General features: G+C 47.7%; 1 protein-coding gene across 1 annotated transcript in view; it reads left to right on the top strand.

Annotated features, from left to right (window-relative positions):
• Positions 1 to 19,078, top strand: part of LOC144109686 (uncharacterized) — a 166,862-nt gene that overhangs the window by 128,129 nt on the left and 19,655 nt on the right. The window contains exons 19-23 of the mRNA XM_077642486.1: positions 4,610 to 4,827; positions 5,692 to 5,802; positions 6,197 to 6,328; positions 11,247 to 11,389; positions 18,006 to 18,097. Of these exons, the coding sequence (XP_077498612.1) occupies positions 4,610 to 4,827; positions 5,692 to 5,802; positions 6,197 to 6,328; positions 11,247 to 11,389; positions 18,006 to 18,097 (696 nt within the window). The remainder of the gene's footprint in view (positions 1 to 4,609; positions 4,828 to 5,691; positions 5,803 to 6,196; positions 6,329 to 11,246; positions 11,390 to 18,005; positions 18,098 to 19,078) is intronic.

The following is a 19,078-nucleotide window of genomic DNA, read 5'->3' on the forward strand; positions in this document are numbered from 1 at the left end:
GGTCCGAGCGTTGCTGCTGAGCAAAAGAGCTTGGGCTGATGGGTCCCAGGAAGGCATCCTCATCGTCGTCCGGCGGCGCTGTATCTACAGAGGCTTGTGATAGGCAATCGGTGTCAGAGTGCTTGAGTCCGGTCTTGTGAACTACAGTGACGTCAAACTCTTGGAGACGCAGACTCCATCGAGCGAGTCGGCCAGAGAGGTCCTTCAAATTGGCAAGCCAGCACAGCGCGTGGTGATCGCTGACCACCTTAAACTGTCGTCCGTACAGGTAGGGCCGGAATTTTGACGTAGCCCAGATGATGGCAACCTTCTCAGTTGTCGAATAGTTAGCCTCGGCCTTCAAAAGGGAACGGCTAGCGTATGTGATGACTTTCTCAAGCCCGTCGCTTTTTGAACGAGAACGGCACATAGGCCCAAGCTGCTTGCTCCTGTATGAACTTCAGTATCGGCGTTTTCATCAAAATGCGCGAGGATCGGTGGGGGACTGTAAATGACGCTAAAGTTCCTTGAAAGCTCCTCCTTGCGGCGCTTCCCATTTAAACGGCACAACTGCTTTCGTCAGTTGGGTCAGGGGCTCGGCGATGCGCGAAAAGTTTTTCACAAATCGTCGGTAATATGCGCACAGTCCGAGAAATCTGCGCACTGATTCCTTATCGGCCGGCGGTGGAAACTGTTCAATAGCAGCTGTTTTCTGCTGGTCTGGGCGTACTGCCTCCTTGCTAACGATGTGGCCTAGAAACAGCAGCTCTTAGTAGGCAAAGTGGCACTTCTCTGCCTTCACGGTTAGGCCAGACGACTTGATGGCGTCTAGTACTGTTCGATGTCTTTTGAGGTGCTCTTCAAAGTAAGAGGCGAAGACAACGACGTCGTCAAATATACCAGACAAATTTGCCACTTCAGGCCTGCCAGCACTGTGTCCATACTCGCTGAAACGTCGCTGGTGCGGAACAGAGACCAAATGACATCACCTTTAACTCAGACAGCCCATCCGGATTGATGAATGCTTTCTTCTCGCGATCTCTTCCGTCGACCTCAATTTGCCAGTAGCCGCTCTTGACGTCCATCGACGAGAAATATTTGGTGTTACAGAGGCGGTCCAGTGTGTCGTCGATGTGGGGGAGGGGGTAGACGTCCTTTGTTGTTATGTTGTTCAAGCGGCGGTAATCAACGCAGAATAGAAGTGCGCCGTCTTTCTTTCTCACTAGAACAACCTGTGCAGCCCATGGGCTGTTTGAAGGCTGGATGACGTCGTCGCGAAGCATTTCTTCGACTTGGTCCCAGATGGCTTGTCGTTCTCGCGGTGACACACGGTAGGGGCTTTGACGGAGAGGTCGGACGTGCTGATCCATTATAATTCGATGCTTGGCGATTGGCGTTTGTCGGACCTTCGGCGATGTCGAAAAACACTCACTGTAGCTTCGAAGGGGATTGCGGATCTGGTCTTGCCTGTTCCGGGGCAGGGCTGGGTTGATTTCGAAAGTGGGAGAGTTCTCTTGGTCAGGCGAATCTTCTGCCGAGGGGTCGAAGAGGACGAATGAGTCTCAAACGTCGGATATTTCGTCGAAGAAAGCAATCATCGTTCCTCTGTTAATGTGCCGGTATTCTTCGCTGAAGTTAGTCATCAGTACTTCGGCATCGCCATTGAGGAAATGTGCGATGCCTCTTGCGATGCTGATTCCTCAGTGTAGAAGCAACTGCATGTTCCCCTCGATGATGGCTTCAGCGTTAATGGCTTTCGTGGCGCCTACGGTCACGATAACGCTTGAACGGGGTGGGAGGCTCACTTCTTCCTTTAGGACACTCAGGTCAACGTGATTTTCCCGAGATTTCATCGAAGCGATAGCTTCGTTCGTCGAAAGAGTGATCAGCTTTTATCGCAGGTCGATGATCGCCTGATGTTCATTAAGAAAATCTATACCCAAGATAACTTCGCGGGAGCATTTTGGTAGCACAACAAAGGTCGCGGGTTAGGTATGTCCTTTGATAGTCACTCGCGCTGTGCATCGTCCTGATGATGTAATGAGGTGGCCCCGTGCGGTGCGAATTTGTGCGCCGTCCCAAGCTGTTGTGACTTTTCGCAGATGCGCAGTGAATGTTTCATTCATCACCGAGTAATCGGCTCCTGTGTCGACTAAAGCGGTAACTTTCCGGTCGTCGATAGTCACTTCAAAGTCGAAGTTCCTGGCTCTTGCATTGCACGTCCCTCTCGGCGTCGGGTGTTGGCTTCGTCGCGTATGTGAGTCGCGGGTGGGGCGTGTGGTCGAACCTTTTCTGGGTGGCGGCGTTGTTTTGAAGGCAGTTTGCGTCATGGTCCGGGTTGTCATTTTGTGCGGCTTCGGTGCAGCAAGTGTAGGTTCTTCATGCGGCGTTGCGGGTGCAGTGTCTTCATGGGGCGTGGTCGGTGGAGGATCTTCGGCGTTTCGCTCGTGAGCAACCTCATCTCCAGAGGTTGCTGTCTTTAGTTTCCCCTACGGGGGCAAGAGACCTTCCTCGTACCGCGGCTGCGTAGCTGCGGCGTGGCGACGGAAAGCGCGAGGTTGACGGCGATGGTGGGTGCGAAAAGGGGTTCGGCGTGTACTCCTCTCGACGCAGGTACTCGTCGATTTCCTGCGGACGTTGGCCGAAGCGTTGTCATGGGGCGTTAACGGCAAATCCTCGTAGATAGATACGTCGGTACGGGCAATGATGAAGAATATGGCCGGCCCCACAGCAATGGAAGCACAACGCTCGGTTGTTGGAAGTCCTCCAGGAGTCGCATTTCCTGGGGCTTGAGCGTCGATCGTAGGCTGGGAGGGCGGGAGCAGGGAGGTGGCTTTCGGGAACAAGTTGTTCAGGTCGGACAGGATGTAGGGGTTGTCGTTGCGGTTGAGGAGTCATTACTGCACCGGCTTAGGTCATGTCCTGGGGTTCTGTGGCCGTCGGGGTGCCAAGTGCCTATTGCAGTTTTTCCCGTACCACATCCATCAGAGTCGCTACTTCTGGCTTTGGGGAGGATGGCAGTAATCGGCGTAGCTCCTCTCGGATGATTTCGCGGATAACTTCCCGCAGGCTGTCACTGGTGGTGGCCGGCGTGTCCGAACGGATTGCACAGGCAGAGGAAGGGCGATTGTACTGCCGAGCTCGGACGTCGAGGGTCTTCTCAATCGTGCAGGCTTCTTGCATAAATTCCTCGACTGTTTTTGGCGACTGGCGGACGAGGCTGCCAAAGAGTTGTTCTTTTACGCCACGCATTAAAAACTGAACTTTCTTTTCCTCGGTCATCCCGGGGTCGGCGCGGCGAAATAGGCGCTTCACCTCCTCGATGTAACCGCGGACGGGCTCATTCGGAAGCTGGATCCTGGACTCGAGGAGTCGTTCGACTCTTTCTTTCCTCACGACACTGGTGAATACCTTCAATAGTTCTCTCTTGAATAGCTCACATGTCGTATGGGACGACTCCTAGTTTTTGTACCACGTGCGTGCGGAGCCATCCAATGAGAAAACCCCGTGTCCAATTTTTTCCTCATCATCCCACTTGCTGAATGACGCCACGCGCTCAAATTGGTCCAACCATTTTTCAGGGCCTTCGCCTAGGGATTCATTGAAAGTTGGCGGCACCCGCGGCTGCTGCAGCATGATCGGTGTCGACATCTTCGGCGAGGTTGCGGTGCTCGTAGCAGTGTCTTTTCGCTATCTGGTGTGGTCCGGCAGGATCCAGAACTCAGGCTCCTCAACCTGGAGATGTCGGCTGGCTCGCTGAGCTGTCGGCTCGTACTCAGGTGCGAAGCGCTAAGTAGTGGCTTCACGACTTGAAGTGGGCGTCCAGAACATAGAATGCTACCCAGCACCTCCACCAGATGTCAGGTAGTGGTGACGGCAGTCGAAGCAGCGATGAAGATGGACAAAATGTCTTGTAAAAGAAAACTGTTTATTGGGCTAACTTGCCCTCAAAATGGACTGAATCACTCGGTGGCGGCGGCGAAGCGACAAGCGTGCTCGGCGGTCGTCCAACAGAATGCCCGCCGCTGCCGGCCGTGCTCAATTTAAAGCTGATAGCGAACTTTCGAGATAAATCGTGCAAAGTTACTAGAACATTCCGGAACAACCTAGAATAAGCTCTTCCTGGCTGCGATCAATCGAGATAAATCTAGTCTCGTCTTGCGTCGCAAATAAAGCGATAAAGTTGTATTGCGGCAGATTTGAAGAATGAACAAACACTGCGAATGTTCGCACCAATATTAGTTTTTCCACCGTCGAACACGCGCACCAGTTGAGACAATCCCCATCAAGTACTGGTGTACCTTCTCAGGCTAAAATGCAGTACGAGCAGATGTACTACAGAAATTAAGGGACGAGGTTCAATCCTGCTCTCAAGGGTTCAAAACACACCGAGATGAGCCTGTGGAACTGAACGAATGTGGCGGAAATTATCAAAGAGCCCTTTCGTTTTTAATATGCGAAGTGCACTCTGATTTTCTTGGAGGTTCACCTTAGTCATTGTATCTATGAATAGTCTCTCCTCCAAATACCGTATCGGCATGTGCACAGACTGTGCAAGAGAGAATCTGTGTAAGCGACGTAATTCTCCCGCATTATTGGGGTAATTTTTCCTCTCCTTTTTTCGCACCAGAGGCGCCAGAGACTTGGTGAGATTCCTGGTGTTCTTTAAGCGGTTGCGAAAGCAGCGAAGGATGACGGGCCAAGAGGAAGAAGTTAGCATTATTGAGTGGCTTAAGGCGACCGTATCTAACAGCAGCGAGTGGCTTAACGGCACCGTATCGAACAGCAACGAAACGCTGGAGACGACTCCTTCTGTTGTTCCGTTCACATTGGCCATCAGAAGCACAGGTAAGATGCTGGATTCTCGCATTTCATTGAAACGTTCAAATAAGGCTGTGTTGAAGACCCAAGTTTGTTTTACAGCTAAACAAAAATTGTGCTATGAAGATCCACTTCAAGAGAACAAGGGCTGGAAAAAATACCACTGTTAACAACGTCGTCAGACGCCCTGAATATTGTTGCTGAAAGATGGCGATCTTCTTGGCGCCATGTATTACTTTTAGCAAAATAAGAAAAAACAGCTGAAAGATAAATGTTAACTATTTTGCCAGCTGTCCACAGAACGCTGCCAGAGTACTTTTCAGCTTGTAGACAATTTTAAAGATCTTGCAATCACTTATCGAGTGGAAAACGATGGGCCCTCAGCGACCCTTGATTTCTTCAAATTCCGCAGACCATGTTTCGCAGAAGCAAACATAGCGGAAGATTGTTTTTCTAAAAATATTTTGCTTTTTACTGCTCAGCTGAGAGTTTTTCAGTTCTTGGTAAATGTAAAAATTTTAGAAAATGGGCTCAGTGAACTTATATTTATTCAAAAGTTCCATCTGATCCTCGCTACTTAGCGCGAGGTATTAATGAATGCCTGTGTTCTTGTGAGTACTGAGTTGGAATATTCAGTTGCCCATTCAGTCTTAATAATGCCTTTAAACCCTAAAAAGCCATAAATCAGTGAAAAATTCCTATATTCTATTAAAGTAAGCAGTCTCTCTTGCTTGTAATTTTCTCTTCTACGGCGCTATTGTCTAATGAGATGTGTCTTTTACTGCAGCTGTTATATTTGACAGGAAAAATGTGACCCTGACATTACATTTCTTCCGCTTTGATCTAATTTCTCGTCAGTGCCTCTTTTTAAATTTTTTTTTCTTTTCACAGAAATGTGCTTCGTGGATAATACGACGCATAGCGCAGGCCTCCAAAGCACGCTAACGTGGCCAGCAACTCCCATAGGAGGCGTAGCCATTCCGGAGCAAACTTGCATTCAGTGTGAGTGTATTTGGTAACATGCATCAATAATTTGCAAACAGCTAACTCTGTGCTCACATCTGGGCGTTGACATTGTGTTCAGAACGTCCCAAATCCAAAAGTCTGTTAGAGGAACTAATGAAGAGTTTCAATTAGCTATATTAAGGTGATCCTGCCAACTGACATCGCATTGACAGTGCCTCGCTTACACTTCCATGAACTAGCGCCTTCTGATTTTTCTCGTAGAGAGCCTTGAGCATCTGCAAAGTCGAGATTCAGCAAAGTAACTGTCGAAGAAAAAATTCGACAAATTCTCTAACCTTACCCAGACCCTGAGTTCTAACAGTGTAACGCCGATGCGCGATAAAGTGGCACTGCTGCTCTCCTTATTTTCGAATGTCTTGTTTGCTGCCAGCGGACGGCCAGCCAGCAGTACGACGGTGCAAGGGCAACTTCACGGTGGGAGCCTATTGGGGCGATGTGCAAGGAACGTGTGAGCGCCACACGAGGAGCGCAACCTTGGATCTCAGAAATCTCTCCCTGGCAAGTTACACTGGCATCAATTGATCTCTCTCAAAATCGGTTAATTATTGTCGCACATGGTGATATTTTGTTCATTTATTTGCTGCATCAAGGATATAAATGTGGCGCAAGACGTCTTTGGTGTGAATTCTTATTATTATCATTATTTAGGCCACAGTCTGTCACCCATTTTCTGTACTTTCTGCTCCCAAGTGTTTCCGCAATATCGACTGCCGAGAGCGACACACCTTATACTCGTGCTACACGGGCGCTTCGAATGCCTTCCAACCGAATGTCATTCGGCTCGACTGCCGAACTTACGCTGCTACACGAAATTTTTCTACGGCATTCGGTTCAGATGCCATTCGAGTCGACGGAGCTCCGCGGAGACATTCCAGATTTTGAAATGCCTTCGAAACGCGAACACAGCCCGAACCGGCCAATAGGCGTTGCCGCCGCCATCGCTTCGCCCCGCCCACAACCGCGCGTCTGCTTTCGGCTGTGTGGCTGCTCATTTTGATACCCGCTGCTCGCTTTTTCCTGCTCTTTGCTTAGAAAATAGCTCGTGTTCTGTCTGCGTAAGTGCTTGAAGGTAATAGTACACCAATGAACATTTACTGCATGGGTATGAAATTTCTCCAGCAGTGCGCCGATGAGGACGGCTGCCCTAATACTGTTGTTTACATCGCTGCCTACGAACAGCTAGCGCTCGTTTTCATGACATAAGACGCATTCTGCGCTTTAGTTCTATTAAATAAGCTCATCTCATTTGTACCGGTTTCACCCGTGCTTGTTAACGCAGTGCGACAATCTGTGGGAGGAAGCGCCGATACGATCGCTCGCCTGAGAAACACTTGACAGCCGGGCTGCTGACATCGCCTACGACGGACACTTGTCGCTAATTGTCCCGACTTCTTCCGACACGAGCAGTAGTTTATTTTAAACTGCTTTATTGAGAAGTATGATTGGTGACCATTCGCGGTAATTGAAACGGCATAACTTGTTGTCTACAAAATAGCAACGGCGACGACTGCTCCTGACCGTAGTGCTCGGCGGCCTGGGTCACACCGGCGCTTCCCGTTCATCGTATATGCGCCCTGCGATGTGAGCGATAGTTGATTTCAGGTCACTGTTGTCAAAACTACACTCGTTGATCATTTGCATTTGCTAAAACTTGAGAATTCGCTCTTCACAGCCGCCGAATTCTCAGACGTAAACCTGCGGACTCACTAGGCCTAGTCGCCGCGGAAGGGAAGGGAGTCGCCATCGATTAAAATTAATTTGGCAAGCGCTTATAGCTGGTGAGTGTTCGAATGGGCACATGTGAAGTATACCCGTTAATTTCGCTTGTTAACTATATGGATAAGGTAGAAGGGCGAATATATTCACACCGTCGCCTCATCAGCGTGTTTTCGCTCAGCCGCCGGCCTGCCGAGGACAAGAAGGCTGACCGTCCGCCGTTCGGATTCCTCGGTGTCGTTGGCCTCAAAAACTTGTCCCACTACAATCATATATGCTGCTGTTGACCGTGACAGGGTCGTTGTCGCACTAGTGTGACCACCGCCGCCGTCGTCATAGTACACTGAAAACGAGCTGAAGAATTTTCAAATGCGTTTGGAAAGCGTTGTGTAGCGTCGCGGAAGTCCGTCGAGTCCGAATGCCATTCCAAGTCTCGAATGCCATTCGACTAAGATGTCATTCGAACGTTCCCGTGCAGCACAGGTATTAGCGAGAGCGAAACAAAGTGATGCATGTTTTCTAATACTCGCGACAAGCACGCATTAAAGAAAATTCTTGATACAGTAGTGCATACACCTGACTGCTAACAATCTTTCAAAAACAACAATCAGCATGATCCGAAGTCATAGAAGTCCTAATTTAACCTCCAAATTAAGTTTTCGATGGAGCGTTGCGGTGGTGCTTTATCTGTTGTTCAGAGTGTCTGATACGATTCTTCGCTAAATTGTGCGTGTACTCAACGTAATTGTTCTATGTGGTCTTGTTTAGTTCTTTTGTTATTTGTGTTGAGGGAATGCATGTAGAGTCTTTATTAAAGCTATAGAGCCCAGGGTGTTTCCTTCTAGGCCATGCTGTGTGGTTCCTTATGAATCACCAGTTTCCCAAATATTCTGGTGGTCACAGGAACACCCGTGCCAATTGTTTAGAAAGTTTACACATCTACGGGTACAAGGGCTCGTCCGTTCGTCGGCAGCCGTTGCGTTCGTCACTGAACACCATGTCTAATCCCCACGTTCCATAAAAAAGACAAATAAAACGGTTACCGCACGAGTATGGCTCGCTTGCGTTGAACGGGGGCCGGTTGGCTAAACGCCATGAAACAAGCCTCACGCGACAGCTTCCGGTTTCTATGGCAAGAAGTTCATATCTGTTTTTGTTTCTGATAGAGAAATTTCACCGCTCGGCCGATGAAAGACGCTGCAGTCACACGCCCACTTTGGAGGTGCCTGAGTGGTACATTATCTGGCCGCTGGCGGCAAGTGTATTTTGCACATTATGTCTCCAACTATATATCCTACCCTGCGGCCCAACTACATGGCTTTAAAGCAAACGCCTTATTCTCTTTACCTCTGCCAAAGTTTACTGACTGTCGAGGAGGTCCTCCATTGTTTACCGCACTTTTCTCCTTTTTTTCGGCATTCAGTGTATCTTCTGACCTGTACGGATATAACTTTTCATTTTAAAGAGGCAATGGAAACTATATTTTGTAAATTCAATTGCAATCCCTGCAGCTTATTTCATGCAAGCCCCGTAGAGGCTGCGGCCGGTCTGGCATGATATGTATAATTCATTTTATAGTTATTATTATGTGGCTTCAAAACATGGACAGAGAATGAAAAATGTTAAAGGGCGTAGAAACAGGCTGTCAAATACTACGAAAAGAGGCAAACATCTGCCTACTTTAGAAAGTAGATGGAAGTGAAAAGATGTAAGAAGCCTTAAAGACCAGGGTGAAATGAATGTGAAGGCAGAGCTACATAGGCACGTTATCGCCGCTGTACGTGCAGCGACGGTTAAGTGCGAGAAGCTGAAGTACACAAACCTTTCCTCGGAAAGCATACATAGTACGTGCGATCTTATTCTTGAAAGATAGGGGATGTCGCTTTTTGGTGCTGAACAGAGCTTAGTTAAGCAGGCGGACCGCGTATGACTACGGAAAGCCATTCGGATTCGGCATCATTGCGTTAGCACATCCAGAGGCACTTCGACTGCTATTACTACCTCTCTTCGCCATCTCGTCTTTCACCTGAACTTGCAGCAGGTACACGTGCAGCGAATGCGCGGCCAACTTTAGCGCGTTTAAAATTTCATTACGGCGTTCGTCCCCGCCATGGAAGCCCCCGAAGACACTTCACTTGCTTTCTTTTCCCTTCCGACTTCTTCCGCATTAGCCGGCGAAATAATTTTTTTAAGCGCCTGCAGTACACTTGATAGGAAGCCTTGAGGGTACATTTAATACAAATAAATTTGTGGCCTCAAATAGTGGCAAACTCGAATTGATTTTTCACAGATAATTATTCGTCCTTTTGCGTCCAGAGGCATAAAGAGACATATATGGTGACTGATTGAGCTCTCTTGTTGATATCTCACGTGGGCCAGCGACCAACGGTCATGTGCCGAATGTCCGATAGCTGTGAGCTAGAATGAAATAAATAGTATAGTTATTGAGTTTCAGGAGACAACAAATAAAACAAGAGCGCTCGGGTTAGACGCTTTCACTGCGTGCTTCCCAAACGAGCCTCGAGTACTAATTTCATCACTGAAGAAATCGCTGCTTGCGAGCGTTTGGTCTTGCAGCTTGTTGCTTAGTAGTGAGCTGTCGGCGTCAGCGGCGTCTGTAGCACACGACTTGGCAACGCTCCAAGACTGTGCGCCAGTAACCGCACGGCGTAATTATGTTTTGCCGGGAGCACCGCCTGCGGGGGCTCATTCGCCCAGTTTGTCAGCGCGCGAAGACACTCCTGTGTCAATGTATATACGTGTGTTTTAAAAGCCGGTCAAATGGTTGGGAAGAGGCACTGTACCCAAGGCGACACGTGGTAGAGCACGCGCACTTCAGAATCAAAATTTCTTGCTCCGTCACCATCGGTAACGCGCACACATTTGCATGATACACTTGCATGAAGCAGATTTGCATGATATATCCTATAGGATTTTAGTATCACATGTACCGGTTTCACGCCGCCACCTTTCCTCCCAGCATATATATAGGTAGAAGAGTCTGTGCTCTGCCAGAGACCTTTCGTGAGGCGCCTCAGCCTTAGTGGCCCACTCAGAGTGGCCTATCCACAAACCGTCGGTCATCCAGCATTTGATTTCAGCACCGCCAGTGTCAGCGACATGACCACGCAGTCTATGAAAGGAGGTTTCCCTTAGCGTACAAAATCATTTCAAAAGAGACAAGAAATAGTCACGCACAGCGAATACTGTTCCTGCCATTTGGACCACATATGCTTAGCAGATGTGGAACGACCTCGGAGAAGCCTGTTCAATAGTTTAATGTCCTAAGCGCCAAAACTTGACTTCAATACGGAAACAAATCCCTGTGAACTCAGGAAGACATTTTACGCAAAAGAGACATCAATATAGCAAGGTTATCCAGGAATTGAAGAATACCTGCTGGCGTTTACTTTCAGTACATCGTCTCAGGAATACTCTGTGATTCATATTTCTACCAACCTCAAGTCTAAAGGAAGAATTGCTTCTATTTTGCAACATGCTTTGGCGAGTAATGATGTTGCGACTGCTGCAGTGCTCACGAGTGCCAAAATATTTTTCGTAAATTCTTCTATACCTAGTCAGTCTTTACAACATAAAAAAGTAACTGCTTGTCGTCTCAAGCAAAGGCACAAAAGTATTGAAGACCATTAGCTTCTGGGCTTTAGAACGAAGAATTATTTTCATCCTCTTCAAAAATCAGGAAGTGGTCACCAAAGAGACCACGGTTCCTGCCGCGGATCGCCTTCAAAACCTCACGGCAGACAGTGGGAGTCTGGCTGCTCTGGATGTTTTGTACGTGGCAAGGACTCTGGAGAACATCGTGTCTGCTGGATCGATCGGGATTCAAGTGAGTGGCTTTCTTATATAATCAACCAATACTTGTTTTAGCGCTTTACCGAGGGAGTAGCTCTTTCCTTCCCGGTGCAATCAACTTACCTTGCCCATTCGGTCTTTAGTCGGTATATAAAAAGTTAGGGCTGAACATAGTGCTTTCTGCTTATTCTTGACGAGCAAAAAGCACAGAGAGCACTGCTTGCATTCAAGAGCAAAAACTGTCGTTTTACAGGGTTCTCATTTCAAAGCCACGGTATAGGAATCGGGCATGAAGACAAGGAGCATAATCGTGGCTAAAAGTCATACTGGTTTGGTCAACCCTTCTCATAAAGGATGGCAGTGAACTCTCTGCAAGTCGCCAGATAACGCACGATACAGTTCTAGGAAAAACTAGCGCAACAACTGTTTTTTTATGAACTAAATGGTATAGTTATTTCATGAACCACCAGCAAGGCGAACAAGCTACCCAGCATGTGACCAGAATTATAAGAACAGTTTGTCTTGGTAATTTTCACGGCATTTTATTTGTACAGACCCGAGCGGCTATCTGAATACATGCATAATAATATTTTTTTCTAAGTGGAGAGGAAAGCGTCAGCTAAATACACGTGCATGTGCGTGCGTGCAGCAAGCTTAAGAATGTCAGATTCAAGCCTCTTTGACTTCATTAACATGACACAGCAAGTAGATATGAACTCATTATTAAACTCTAAGCACCTTCAGATGCGTAATGTGTTGTTTTTACCCATCTAATTCTATTTTTTAGAAGCCAGAAGACCTGCTTGGTATTGAATTTATTGGAACTGTGGGCTTTATGCAAACATGACGACTGAAAAACCTGTAACTTGCAGACAGTCTTAAGTAGCTCCTTCGCAACAACACCGCATTGCGAGGCGGGATTGTACATGCTCACCTGAAGGCTATCTCTACGAGAAACGTTCAGCTCAATATTAAGAAAAACACTCCAAACAGCATGCTTAAAACTCAGGAACATAAGGTAAAGGATTCGGGCACTACGGACCAAGAGAAATATTACATGGCATTGAAATGGTCTCAAACCAAAAGCCACTATCTAGTGGACCAATTCACGGTCTCGGGGAACGAACTCGCGATATCCTAACCTTCTACGTTACCCGGCGTGGAACTGATCTGCGAAGAGCGCGTTTATGTTGTGGTTGAAGTATGCTGTCGCCCACTGTGTCGAAAAGTCAGGTTATTTTAGCACTTTGTGTAAATTGTTATTGCAATCTATTGTTCACGTATTCCAATTACAATAAAACGTGCTATCTTGTACAGACTGGGTGTGCAAAAAACGTGGCATAAAGAAGTGTTCATCTTGCTATCAGCGGTGACATCTAGCGTTTCCGCGTTGAAAGGCAATCTGACGTGATATGCGATTAACACATGTGACCATCACCTCGCACGCCCAGGTGCCAGTGGTCTTACCTTGCAGCTTATGAAGGAGTTCCAGTTCCAGCCGGCTAATAGGGTGATAGGGCAGCGCCAACGATGCTGGTGCGGTCGGCGAAACTCACTTTACCAAGGTGTCCCCTTCCGTTCGAAAAGCTCCGTTAGCAATATACAGAGTCCACTAGATCCATTGCTGAAATTAGCCGGAACAGTTGATGCATGATTACCTATGTTAGTGTATATATGGTAGAATCCAGTAGTCACCGAAACCAAGGAGCATAGTGAATGTTTTTCTTCTAAATGATTTGTGGTGTTCATCAGTGGTAGCCTAACAGGGTTGTTATTGTAAACACAGATTGATTAGAAATTGGAAGAAAAACAACCACATGCCACTGGTGGGATCCGAACCCACGTCCTGCGAATTTTGCGTCCGGTGCTCTACCAACTGCGCTACGGCGCTGGCTGTCCAATATTCTGCTTTCGCGCGTATTTGTGTGTAGCGCAACCGAACCTTGAAAGTGTTCACCAGCGCCGCCCTCCTCCGTAGCGGCAGGCTTAGCACGTCGTGTACTTCCGCGAGTGCCACGTAGGAACGAGATCGAACAGCGAGGACCGAAGCTGCGCGAGAACCGTCTAACGCTACCTTCAGCATCAAGACTGCCAGAATCGAGGCTCTCGTTAGTTAGTGAGCAGACAAGGGAAGCGAGAAAGAGGCTAGTTATGGCTTGCGTCACGGAAGCAGTCACCGAAACAAAGGAGCATGGAGGACTTTTTTTCTTGTCAATAATTCGGAGCCCCTATTTTTCCTTTCTTTGTCAGATCAATAGCTAACGAGGCCCTCGATTCTGGCAAGATTAATGCCATAGATAGCATAAGAGAGTTCTCGCACAGGTTCCGCCCTCACCGTTCCGTCACGCTCCTACGGGGCAGTCGCGGTAATACAGGGCGTACTATGTCCTCTGCTATGGACGAGGCGGCGCTGGTGAAGGCTCTCAAGGTTCAGTCAGACTACACATAATTACCCCACAAAGCAGAAGATTGGACAGCCTTCGCCTATCTGAGTTGGTAGCGCATCGGTCGCGAAATTCGGTGGTCGTGGTTTCGGATCCCACCAGCCGCATGTAGTTGATTTTCTCCTGCTTTCTAGTCAATTACCTTTAGATTAATTGCATTATTAATATACAGTTGATGAACGCTGCACATCATTTAAAAGAAAAAAAATTCCTTTATGCTCCTTGGTTTCAGTGACTGTTGGCTTCCATCATGTAAGTCATAATGAGCCCCTCTTTTCTGTTCCCTTGTCAGCTTATTACTGTTTATATTTCTTTTCGTTGATGTCCCCTTTTCCGTGCTCTGTTTTCGCTTCACTAGATCAGGAGTTCTATATTGCTTTGTTTTTCCTACGACGAAAAAGCAAGCATGTGGCCGGGAGGAAAAAAACAGCAATTCCTGACTGCATGGATAAGTATGAATCTAGAGCATGATTGACACGATTGTAACAATAGAATTTTCAACTGATGCTTGTTCACTTTCATAAAACAAGTTCATGTCTTTCACAACAAAAGAACTCAGAGACGTCACCGTCGGTTGCGACAGATTGTAATTTCTTCCCATCGCGTTTGTTTTTGAAGTTGCGCCGGAAACTGTTGCTCAGACCAATTATTTTGTCCTTCATCGGTCATTGAACAGAAAGTGAAAATTACCATGCTTATGACCTCGAGCGGGATACGAACCCGGTGCTGTGATGCAGATCAGATTCGTTTGCATTTGTCGCCGCGTGTTAAACTGCCAGCGTATTGTGCTGTGCTTTGGAAATCGTCTTCATCTACTTTAACCTGTGCGCGACAGAGTAGAAACGCAAGAAGACATGGGTACTTGTGCGTGCTAGCCCACGTTCTAATGTGTCGCAGGGTTTGTGTGACCGCTTACAAACGCAAGAGCACGCGGGCACATGGACGCATGAAGCAAAGCTCGAACACGTGGCCGTTTTGTAGTCTACGCTTGATGGCGCTTAATTGATGGCACTTGATCAAACTGGACATATCATTTGAGCAAATTGTACATGATCTCAAACAATCTAAAAAAGTGGAACACATTCGAACTGGCCTTTCTCCCCGCGTCTTAAACTGCAGCCTTTCGCGCTGTGGCACTAGTTTGCGCAGCAGCGCAAAGATGACGCCTCGAATCCCCCCCCCGTTTGCTAGTTTGCGTCACTGCACAAAGAGGGCGCCACGAGTGGGTTCGCCCGCGAAATCGGAGGCCACATGCTACCGCATTTCCCTCGGAATAGCCTGCATTGATAGCCCAATAATTTTTTTTTTACTGTGTTCGCACTTACAGCCACCATTCACCGCATTTCGCTGTTGTGTGTTCGTTTGTCCGTCCGTCCGTCCGTCCGTCCGTCCGTCCGTCCGTCCGTCTGTCTGTCTGTCTGTCTGTCTGTCTGTCTGTCTGTCTGTCTGTCTGTCTGTCTGTCTGTCTGTCTGTCTGTCTGTCTGTCTGTCTGTCTGTCTGTCTGTCTGTCTGTCTGTCTGTCTGTCTGTCTGTCTGTCTGTCGGTCTGTCTGTTTTTGTGAGGCCTGCTTTGTGGAAAACTGCCCACTTCCCCACCGGATTTCGGGCAACCTGCCCAGGTGTGTAGAGTATATACTGCCTCTTTACTGTCTCCACACTTAAAGACGCTAGCTTCTTCTTCCAGTCACCCCTGATCAAGGAGCCGAGCCGGCTTCGAAACGTTGTGTTTCAAATTAAATTTGTTTTGGAGATGTGCAGATTGTTATAAGTGTTCAAACCCAACCAGACAGGAAAATGTGTCGAAATGTTTATTTTTCAAGAGTATATAAAGAGTAGGTGTCCTAGCTAACTTTAGCGAAGGTCTAAAATATGCCGTGGTACTCTAAGAGGACACGTCAAAATGCATGTCGTTGGCTATTCTATGAAGCAAGTCACTATTTTTGTATTCTGCTTAATTGCACAATTAGCCGCGATTAATTAACCAACCTCGCAAGCTACAAAGTTAAGCGAAAAATTTCAGTGAGAAAGTTGTAGAACAGTCCGAAAAACATCCGTTTAAACTGTTTGTAACTTTTTATCTATTACGTATTCGTGTTTCCGCTCACTGTAGATGCTCGCAAAATGGCTAAAAATACCACGTGACATGCCCGCTTGCGTGCCGCGATTGCAGTTCTCTCATGCGTTCCGCCTACAAACGAATAGCTCATTAAGCCGGGTGTGCTGCCACTTAAAAGGTGACAGGGCAGAGAGGAGAGCGCAAGCGATAGGGGCTGCGTGTGCTATTCGCTACCATGAACCGCCGCGGGAAAAGTATACCGCTTGCGTAATTAAGCTGAAAACGTTTTAAAATTTTGTAGCAGACTTTAGCAGAATTGATCGGAGGTTGTCGAGTGGCGACAACGTGTTTTGAGTTGGCTTCCTCCTGGCTTCATCAGTGCACTTTCTGACCTTGGCGCAAGCGGCATGGGGCAGCGGTTATGCGCTCACCCACGGATCCACGTCAGTCTGCAACTCATTCTACAACAGCTACAAGAGTACTCTATCAGCCATCCCCAACAAGTAACGATCACAAATCCTATCGTATATCGAATGCGAACCGATCATTCCGCCATCTACACTACTCGGCACACGTGGAAAAACACAGTAAATTCATCATACTGTGGGGTGCGAGGTCATGCATCGACGGACGACGACGAGGTGCCTCTTTGGCACGCGAGACTCACCGCAAGTTTGGCCGCTCGCGTACGATCCACATACATCGGTGGGCAGCCACGTCTCCTCGTCGCCCGAACGACAGTCTTTTATTGCGTAACCAGTATAGTCACCTTGTGGAGAAAAAATTAGCTGGGGTTTAACTACTGCTGAACCAACTTAGAGAGCTAAAGCTGTGGTGTATGATCCAAGTAGACGCAGCTTGGCGTCTGTAACGTTGAGTGCTTTCCACACACTGGACAGGCAGTGCGCCCAACCCGCCACCCTGGCAGGTGGCCGTTAAATGAACGGTTGATCGCGACAGGCTGGTCACACAATGAACGCCGACGGCCTATAGCTGCAGTGCCGCGTTTTTGCCACAACGTTCTCAATGCCAACGCATGCAGCACACATCTGTCACTACCGCCGCGTAGCTTAAAGCACGATTGAAGTGTCCACTGTCCCAGGATGCCAGTTACGCGCTTTTCTTTTCCTTTCGAAGCTCCCGTTCTTAATCGGTTTCGGCGCAGCTCCAGCTCGGCGACGTCACGTGGTTATGAAATGTCGAACAAGCTACTGTAGGGAGTAGTAAATCTTTCGCTTTAATACCCACGACTGGGAGTGGAACTTGAGGAGGCGCGAACAGATCAGCATCGAAGGCCGCTGCGCAAGACCACAATGCTATAGTTCCAGCCGAACAATCCTTGTGTTAAACAGCAGCACACATACGCGCTCTGCTGTGCAGAACAACGTGCAACTTCCATCTGAATTAAAACTTCCATCTGCGGCGCGAACAGTTACGCGCCTTTCCTTTCCTCAAAACGATCGCAAGGTTTTGACTCCGTTGTTTTTTTAGGTAAGAAAAGGCGCATAACTGGCTCCCTGAGGTAAGTGGAAACCTCAATCGCAGATTGAGGTATGTGGCGGTTGTTTCCACCTGCAAATGGACCTCTGGCTCACTTGAAGGTCAACTGGAAACACACGGCGAAATCGGCTTCACGTAGCGCAGTGAGGCTTTCGCTTCAAAAGCCACACCCGGGTGGGTGCACCCGTCAAAAATCATCTCGCACGTGCCACCCTCCTCCTATCACCTATCCAAACCCCTCCTTTCTCCGCCCGCACAACCTGCGCAAGCCTACACTCACCAGAGAAGTATACGCAGCAGAGGAGTGAAAACGCGACGGCGAAGTCAAATTCAAAGGCGCGATGGGTATGCGATCAATGTAAAAACGAAATGTGCAGCCAAACCCGCTGACGCAAATTTGTCGTATCCCATCCAATGATCACCTGTGCATTTTTCTTTTCAAAATAAAGTGTGTTGTGCGTAACGCCTAAATACTTGACAAACGTCCGTGCCTCATTTCTTGAATTCTGGAGTCTCAGCTTTGTAACTGGCACAAAATTCGTCCCTACTCATCGAAAACTTTTGCGCTGAATTAATTTTTTTTTCTCGGTGTTGACTACCACCTATATGATATGATTTTCTGAGCACGTTCTCTTCTTTCTCTTGTCTAGGCAGCGAAGGGTATTGTATCTACAATTGACAACGTACTGAAAGCCGACAGCCAGGTTCTGAAACAGTCCCGCTCTGCCAACTCCACAAACAGGTAACTTCGAAGAAAACCTGTGGTAAGGATGTGTCCCGATAATTTTTTATTTTCTCACTTGGTGTAATTGTTCACCAATGTTAAACTGCCATCTCGCTGTCATACGGCTGAGTTTCCGAAACGTGATACTCCAGATTTAGAAGAGGTGACCCTAGCGTTCATAACGCAATCAGTTTCGGGTATTGCACCTTCTGGGAACGTAAAGTAACATAGCATTGTTTGACGCGTCTGGAATGAGCTTTCTGCTTTCACTTTCATTACACCCTGAAGCGCAGCTGTTGGTAGACTTCACAGACATTTCGCTCATTACTGTCGATAGTTTATTCTTGATAATGCAGTCACTCAAAGTGTATCTACTAGGAAGAAGATACCATCCACGCAACACTTGTCCGTATTGGGCAACATAATCACCTGGTCACTTTCTAACTCCCCTATCCGAAACCTCAAGTTCGTTGGCAAGCACGAGGGGTTCTTTTGTTCACATTTTGTTGTCGTTTCGATGGACACAGTCATGTCTCCCAAAGATGAAACGGTGTGAGGCGTAAGCAGCTTCCGAGTTTTAGTGCTTGGCGCGAGCACACGCATAGTCGCGTGGGACTGATTCAACAAAGACTGCCTGTCGTCAGAGAACGTGCTTTGTTGAAATTGGCTATTGTCCCGCTACGTTTTGCATCTTGAGCGCCTGTTTAGATGAGCCCATTTAACTGAGCAAAACCCGTGTGCGGCATAAAATCTTTTTGTGGTTCATTAGGTTTGCGTTGCAGCGCATGCCCATTATCTCGCTCCAGGAACGACACTGATATGTACAAGCGTCCTGTTAGCCGACGAAGAAGCCGCCATGTCGTCATTAATGTCTGAAAAATACCGCATTTTTTATACTTCAAAGGCTTGGAAGAGATCTCATATGCCTGCTGTCTTCTTCTGAGAAGAATAAACTCGCTGATGGCAGAAAAACAGTTACAAGCCGCTTTTTATACTACG

This window comes from Amblyomma americanum, chromosome 11, assembly GCF_052857255.1.
Source record: "Amblyomma americanum isolate KBUSLIRL-KWMA chromosome 11, ASM5285725v1, whole genome shotgun sequence".
NCBI lineage: Eukaryota > Metazoa > Arthropoda > Arachnida > Ixodida > Ixodidae > Amblyomma > Amblyomma americanum.